Below are 8,547 nucleotides of genomic sequence, written 5' to 3' on the forward strand. Positions count from 1 at the left end.
GTAAATCAAAAAAAGATCAAATAAAATAAATACGAAAATAATTAAAATTAATTGGTGATCCTTTTAAGCACAATTGATTCTCAAATTTTTAAAATTTCCTTTTTTATTAGAAACTTAAATTAACTTAATGACTTTGCCATACATTTAAATCCTTTTTGATAACTATTCCATATATTTGGTCCTCGATATGCAATGCTATATTCAGCATATTAATCAAAGTTTTGAGGCAGTTTATATGAGTTACTAATATTTGCCCTTAAATAATAGTTTTCATTTATGTTTATTTCAAACTTGTTATTAAAGTTTGCGGGAGAGAGATTATTATTGAATCGACACATAAAAATTAAGTGCTGATAGATATTTATTTCATAAACATCTATATTTTCATATCTTTAATTATAGGTTTGGCGTATTCACGCTTATTTTTAGAGTAAATGATTTTGCTAGCATGCTTTTGTAGACTATAAGTTTTTTTAAGTTTTGATAGTTGCGTACTCGCCCATGTTATGTTTGCATGGCTGATGAAGCAATGAACTAGTCCAAAATATATTAGTTTAAGACTTTGTTTATTGATATATGAGCGAACTCGATACATCATACCAATTATATTAGTGATTTTAGATTGAATATATCTTATTTGAGGAAACCAGGATAAATTCTCATCAACAAAAACTCCTAAGAATCTAATACTGGCTTGTTTTTTAAGTTATCATTTAAGATAAGGTCAGGAAACTTAAGAGAAAGGTTTTCTTCTTGTGTTTTTTTATAGAATAATATATAGTTTGTTTTCTCTGAGTTAAGTGAGAGTTTGTTAGCCCTAAACCAATTATTTACTTTATTTAGTTCAATATTCATATCTAAGTATAATTTCTTGATATCATTGTTAGTAAGAAAGATATTTATCATAAGCAAACATGACTGAATTAAGTTTTAAAGATGCATTGCAAAAATCATTTATATAAATTAAAAATTGGAGTGGATCATTAAAAATTGGAGGGATAGATCCTTGGGGGACTTCACCTGAAACATTTAAAACTCCAGATTTTATATTACACACCCTGTAAACACACAACGTCTTAAAGACGTCTAAAAAACGTCTTGTAGACGTCTAGACGTCTAAAAGACGTTTTTTAGACGTCTTAAAGACGACGTGTATTTACTGGGCACGTATTGTTTTCTATTGGTTTTAATCCAATTGTAAGTTTTTGTAAATTACTTTTGCTAATTTAAATGCATCAGGGAAAATCCCCGATGTTATTGAGAGCTTAAGTATATGGATCAGAGGTCTGCTTAGACTGATTTTATTGAAGATAACTAAATCGCTAGTTATTTCATCAAACCCTGGTGCTTTCTTTTTTTTTAAAGAGAAAAAGGCTTCTTCAAATTCTTTATAGTTGAATTCATTATCATACATGATAGCGTTATTTGCGGGTTTTAGTTTTTAAATGAATCAGATGTTGGACTTATTTTATTAGCGAGATTAGGACCAATATTTATAAAATATTTGTTAAATTCTTCCGAGATTTATTTTTTACGGAATATGTCAGTGTTGTTAATATTAATTCTTTTTGGTAAAGAAGTTGAATTTATTTTTTTCCTTCCCATTATCTCATTAATGATGGACCACGTTTTCTTATTATCACATTTGCATTTAATGATTTAATTACTGTCGTATTTATTTTTAGCCTTTTTGATAAGATTTTGGTAAAAATATTTATAATTTTTGTAGTTCATCTCATTTTCAGTGTTTTTATGTTTTTTAAATTTATTATAGAGTTTTTGCTTCTTTTTTTAGCATTTTATCAGTGATTTATCCATCCACGGATTGGCAACTGCTTTTGTCTTAATTTGTATGTTCTCTTGAGGACAGGTTTCATTAAAGCAATCTAGGAATATATCTAAAAAATTATTAATAGCTTCGTTAGTGTCATGACATCTATACACGTTGGACCACGTTTCTTGTTTTAGTCTAATCGATAATTCATTAGTATTACTTGTTTTAAGATTACGTTTTTTCAAATTTATAATTTTTGGTTCACAATCAGACATGGCTTTTAAATTTCTTACTTTTATAAATATCGGAAAGTGATCGCTGATATCAGTCATGAATATCCCTGTTTCAAATTCCATTTCCAAGTAATTATTAATTAAAATATTGTCTATTGCCATTGCCGAGGTTTTTGACACTCGTGTTGGCTTATTAATTGCTGACAAGACATTAAATTTAAGAAGCATATCAAAATAGGATTTTGTTTTCGGAGACTTCGAATAAGTTAGAGCATCAAGGTTCATGTCTCCAATAACGTATAAAGTTTTATTTTCTTTATTTATTTTTTCAATCGTATTTTTGATAAAAGTTTGAAATGATTTGATTTTGCCATTTGGTGGACGATAAACGCATCCAATTAAAATATTTCGAAATTTTTTATTTACAATTTCAATGAAAAGGCTTTTATAATTATCGTTTGAGAAGCATAGTATTTTTTTTACCTTAAAACCATGCTTTTTTGAGACATAAAGCCCTAACCCTCCACCTTTTTTTCCACTTCCTCTTGTTTGACTAATAAATTTATAAGATGGCAAATTAAAAGTAGAATTTAAATCAAGAGAATTTTCAAAATCATGCCAAGTCTCTGAAAGAGCTATGACGTTAAACATGAAATTTACAATATTTAAAAATTCTTTTAGTTTCTCAAAATTTTGCTTTCTAATGTTTATATGCAAAAATGAAAAAGAACAATGATTGTTTATTATTTTAAAATCAAAAGGATCAATATGTGGTGTGCCAATTAAGTTCATTTGGGTTTCTTGAAAAATATTTATATTTTCTTCAGACAGTTTATTTAAAAAGTTACCCTCTAAAGATTTTAAATTTTCAAAATGCGTAGCCATTTTTAACGAATAATTAAAAAGATAAAATAAAATATCCATAGATAAAAAACAATGAATTAAATCAAAACTTAAAAAAAATCTTACTCGTTTCTGTGCGTCAAACAATCAGCAGCGATGTAATCAATTTCTTCATTTCCGTGCATCGAATTAACAATTACTTTGTGGATGTTTTCTTTAAATTCGTGAACAATAAGTTTATTGTACACGGTTTTAGCATAATAACCATTTTGTCGATGAAGCTTGGCCTGAAAAAGTTCAAAAAGTTCATTTCCTATTTTTCAAGTCGTAAAACTATAATCCTCATTTATAAAGATATTGCTCCCTTTTAATTGGATTGCTTTTTCTAAGATTACCTTTTTATCTTCATAATCACGAAGCTTTAGAACAATTGTTCAAGCTAGTTCTACTTTAGCCTGTCCCACTCGATGGGCTCGTTCAATCTTAATATCTTTCTCTATTCCAAGTTGTACGTTAAAAAGTTTCTTTATTTTTTCTTTTGTTATATCCCAATCTTTTTCTTCGTTTGTTCAACAATCCCATCGATTCGTAAGTTATTTCACCTTAATTTCTATCTTCATTATCTACGCTCTTTATTTTTAGTTCGGTATTGTCCGAAGATATTTTTCCCTGCATTTTTCGAACATTTGTTAAATCTTTACAAATCTTATTTATTTATTTTTTCTCCTACTGCTTTAACTTTGTCTTCGCATACGCCACCAACAAAATTCAATCCTGATTTGATATCGTCTAGTTCGCGCCGAACATCTTGAAAACTTGTTTGAAAATTATCAAACTTTTGATTCATGCTTGAAATAGCTTCACGAAAAAAAGATAAAATCGTTTCTTTATGTAGATTCATATCTACAAAAAGAAACGATTCTTTTTGTAAAAATAATATCAACGAAACTTTTTATTTTTATTTTTTATCGCTCCAAAGAAATATATATATATAGAGGTATATATATATATATATATATATATATATATATATATATATATATATATATATATATATATATATATATATATATATAGAGAGAGAGAGAGAGAGAGAGAGAGAGAGAGAAGGGAGGGAAGATAGAGATAGAGACTATATATAAAGTGTTTATATATAATTTTTGCAATTTGTTGAATATAAATCAAGAACGACTTGTCTTGCACAAAACGCAACTTGTTCAGTTTATGGTATTTGTCTTTATATCCAAAAATGTAGTAGTCTTAGTTAAGATGGTGAAGAGACAATTTCTGGAGTTGTGTTATCTAGAACTAAATTTATTAATTCAAAAGGTCTTTTTGTTCACTCTGCGTGCGATAAACTTGATTAGTTGTTGGTAAATCATGTTTAAACTTTAAACGTATATACGTTGGCGTATCCAGAGTTTTAGCAAGGTGTTTGAAAAAAGCCGAATTGTTTAACTTCTTAAAAAGAAATATGATTACAGCAAAATATTTCTAAATATAATTTTGACCACATAATATTACAAATTTGTAATTATAATAATATTAGTTTGTAGAAAGTAATAAATTGTATAAATATGAAATGTATTTTCTACGTATAATGAGAATCTTTTAACATTTTTTTGTTACTTCCTATTTGTGCTTTAGTATGACTTGTCAAAAAATTTAAATAGATTTTTTGTATATTTATAATTATATTATTAATAGTTTGTAGAAAGTAATACACTACTTTTTATATATACTGTGTATAATATATACACAGTATATATACTGTGTATAATATATACACAGTATATACACTATGTATATATTAGTTTGTAGAAAGAGATAAATTAATTTTTTATATGTATTGTGTATTAATTCTCTTGAATAAATTATTAAAATTTTTTAATAGATTTTATGGCATTATTGTAATTAGATTAAATATAGTTTATATTAAGTAATAAATTACGTTTTTATATATACTTTGCGTTAATTCTTTAGAATTGGGTGTCCTTTTAACCTAATTTTTTGTTACTCCCTATTTGTTATTAAAAATGAGTTATTATAATTTTTAAATAGATTTTATCGCATTATTGTAATTAAATCAATTGTAGTTTATATTAAGTAATAATTTACTTTTTATAAATATTGGGTATCCTTTCAACCTATTTTTTTGTTACTCCCTATTTATTTTTAAGAATGACGAGATAAACATTTTTAATAGATTTTATCGCATTATTTTAATTAACTTAATTATAGCTTGTAGAAAGTAATAAATTACTTTCTATATATATTATGCATATTTTTAAACTATTCTTTCGTTATTTCCTATGTGTTCTTTAGAATGACGATATTTGTGATTATATTATTATTAGTTTGTACTTAGATATACAATACATTTTGTATTGGTTTTTTGTTACCATTATAGGTATTTAAACAAACTTTAAATACTTAATTTCAACTGAAGATGACTAGTGGTAGTCGGAACATGTTTTGTTTTTATCAATAAAATGGTTTTAACAAATAACAAAGATTGTCTTATTGATTAAAATATTTGCATTTTTTGTACTTAAAATATAATTTTGATATATATATATATATATATATATATATATATATATACATATATATATATATATATATATATATATATATATATATATATATATATATATATATATATATATATATATATATGCTACATTTTTAAAAACACTTGCCTCTCGGGTACACTTAATTTAAAAATAAAATTGTACAGCCATCATAAAACTTTGCTACCAATTTTTTTTCCTTTCAAAACCAATATAGTTTTAAATAAGTTAAAAATGTAAGTTTAAATAAATTTTAGTACCTAAGTTATGTATATATTTTGTAAGTCTCTAAGATTAATAGCGCATCAACCGTTGAGCAGTTATATGTAATGAAATGCTCCTTTCGTAGACAGTAAAACACGTTTGTTTTAAACACTTGTTATTTTATTACTTTGAACAGTATTTTGTAAATGTAAACTATTTACAAATCAAATTTTTTTTTTATAATTTTACTTTTTGTATAAAGTTTGTCAACTGCCAGGCAAGGCGTTCTCATAAATAAGATCTAGATCTCTTTTTTGAGGTTGGCTGGCGGTTGATAAACTTATAAAATTATTATATATTTTTTTAAAGATTTAAATCTATCTTCAAAATTTTTAAAAAGTGTTCTGTAAAATTAAAATTTAAAGCGTTCTGTAAAATAAAATAAAATAGTTTTATTTAAAAGACAGGAGTCAAGTTATGCGATTACATCATAATTTTTCAAAACCTAATAGCGCTGAAAATTAAATGGCATTCAAATGAACTTTTATAAAAATAAACTTTAATTTTTTTTCTATAATTTTTATTTTTTTTATCGCACGTATTAGTTATTAAAAAAAAAAAAAATCTATGTGTTGTGATGTTATTAAATATAAATTTATTGCTATAGTATTGTATACTGTATAATATAGGCTACCTATATATAGGTATCTAATTTGCAATATAGGTATCTAATTTGCAAAGATGGAAAGATACAAAGGTTTGAACCAAAGTATATTGAATAAGTATATGGAGCTTGATACAAGAGGAAGAATTCAAGCAAATTACATATGGATTGATGGTTCAGGTAAAACGCTACGATCAAAAACAAAAACCCTTGACTATGAACCTGAAATTCCTGATCAGTTGCCTATATGGAATTTTGATGGCTCTTCAACTGGCCAAGCGACTGGAAAAAACAGTGACGTTTATTTGCATCCAGTTGCAATATTCCCAGATCCATTTAGGCAAGGTAAACACAAACTTGTTCTTTGTGAAACTTACACTTACGACCACAAGCCAACTGAATCTAATAAGAGAAAATCTTGTAAAACTGTTATGGAGGCAGTAAAAGTAATATTTTAACTTATTTTACTTCTAATTATAGCAACGTATAATGTTTTAAAGTTATAATTCTTATGTTATAGGCATAAAAGATATTTTATGGTTTTTAGTGTATAAAGTATATTATGTTGTAGTATATGTTATGCTATGTTATAGTAATGTTATGGTGCATATAGCTTGCAGGAATTGGAGTTAATTTAAGTTAATAAAATATAAGAGTTAATAAACTCTTATAACTTTAACAAAATTTATAACTATTGCATTAGGATTTTCACCCCTGGTTTGGTTTGGAGCAAGAGTATTCATTACTTGATCGTGATGGTCATCCCCTTGGCTGGCCAAAAGGTGGCTTTCCTGCTGCTCAAGGCCCTTACTATTGTGCAGTTGGAACTGGAAAAGTTTTTGGTAGAGAGGTGATGGAAGCACACTACAGAGCATGTCTTTATGCAGGATTAAAAATTGCTGGTGAAAATGCCGAAGTCATGGCTTCACAGGTTTACATTTTCTTTTGATTATAGCAATGTTGCAGAAAATGTTTTAGCAAATATTTTTATATAACTTTCTTTATAGTGGGAGTTTCAAATTGGACCATGTGAGGGAATTCAAATGGGTGATCAACTTTGGGTTGCTAGATATTTACTAGAACGAGTGGCCGAAGATTTTGGCATTGTTGTTACGCTTGATCCTAAGCCCATTCCAGGAAATTGGAATGGTGCTGGATGTCACTCAAATTTTAGGTTTATGTTTACATTTTATCAAAATGTTTTTATAAGCTTTATGTTTATCACTTAAACTACTATTTCAATTTGGCTTTTGCAAGATTTAACAATTCTAATTGTTTAGTATAGTTCTATTAATTAATACTATTTATATATTATTTTATTTTTTTATTTTTTTATATATGTAAAGATTTGTTTATGTAATTTAGATGTTTTATAAATAAACATTTTTACAGGTTTAGTTGACAGGTTTATTTTTTTAATAGCACACTGGAGATGCGAGAAGAGGGGGGAATAAAGAAGATATATGAAGCGATTGATTGGTTATCTAAAAATCACAAACACCACATTCGTTGCTATGACCCAGCAGGGGGCAAAGATAATGAGAGACGTCTCACTGGTCATCATGAAACTTCTACAATACATGAATTCTCGCATGGTGTAGCCAATCGTGGTTGTAGTATTCGAGTTCCACGCCAATGTGCTGAAGATGGCTATGGTTATTTAGAAGATCGAAGACCTGCTTCAAATTGTGATCCTTATGTGGTCACAGAAGCGCTTGTTCGCACAGTTATTTTAAATGAAATAGTGGACGAATAAATTCAGTGAAAATAATTTGTACTTAAATTTTGTAATTAAACTTTTTGTTTAAATTAAGGTTTATAGTAAAAGTGCAAAAAAATAAAGAAGAATTAATTAAATATTATAATATAAATTGTATTCTGAAAATAAGTTTTTCACAGATATTTACAAATAGTGATAAAATACTATTATAGAAGTACTTTTAAGTAAACACCTTAAAAAAATTGTGTATTTTATACTTATTTTGCTGATGTAATAATTATTTTCCTTACAAAAATTACTATAAGTATTATAATATAGGCAATATTAGTTTTATGGTTACACAAAAATTGACTGTAAAAGGGGGTAGCTTAGCAAAAAAAGTTGGACAAGTTCTTTTTTTAACTGAAAATTAAAATACATTTCAAGAGTCCTGATCAATGTGTGAAGCACTTTGCTAAGTTGGGGGTCATTGTTTAAGGTTCCTTGATGAAAATCAAAATATTCATTTAATTATCTTCTTTTGTGTCAGCCGTAAA

The 8,547-nt window shown here is 26.6% G+C and overlaps 1 protein-coding gene across 1 annotated transcript; it reads left to right on the forward strand.

The window, feature by feature from the left end:
• The first annotated feature begins 6,092 nt into the window (after positions 1-6,092).
• On the forward strand, positions 6,093-8,062 carry LOC100209458 (glutamine synthetase). Its single transcript, XM_065788528.1, has 4 exons — positions 6,093-6,737; positions 6,995-7,222; positions 7,299-7,465; positions 7,714-8,062. The coding sequence occupies exons 1-4, from the start codon at positions 6,369-6,371 to the stop codon at positions 8,045-8,047; spliced, it is 1,098 nt and encodes a 365-aa protein (XP_065644600.1). The 5' UTR covers positions 6,093-6,368; the 3' UTR covers positions 8,048-8,062.
• The last annotated feature ends 485 nt before the right edge of the window (positions 8,063-8,547 follow it).

This window comes from Hydra vulgaris, chromosome 01, assembly GCF_038396675.1.
Source record: "Hydra vulgaris chromosome 01, alternate assembly HydraT2T_AEP".
Lineage (NCBI taxonomy): Eukaryota > Metazoa > Cnidaria > Hydrozoa > Anthoathecata > Hydridae > Hydra > Hydra vulgaris.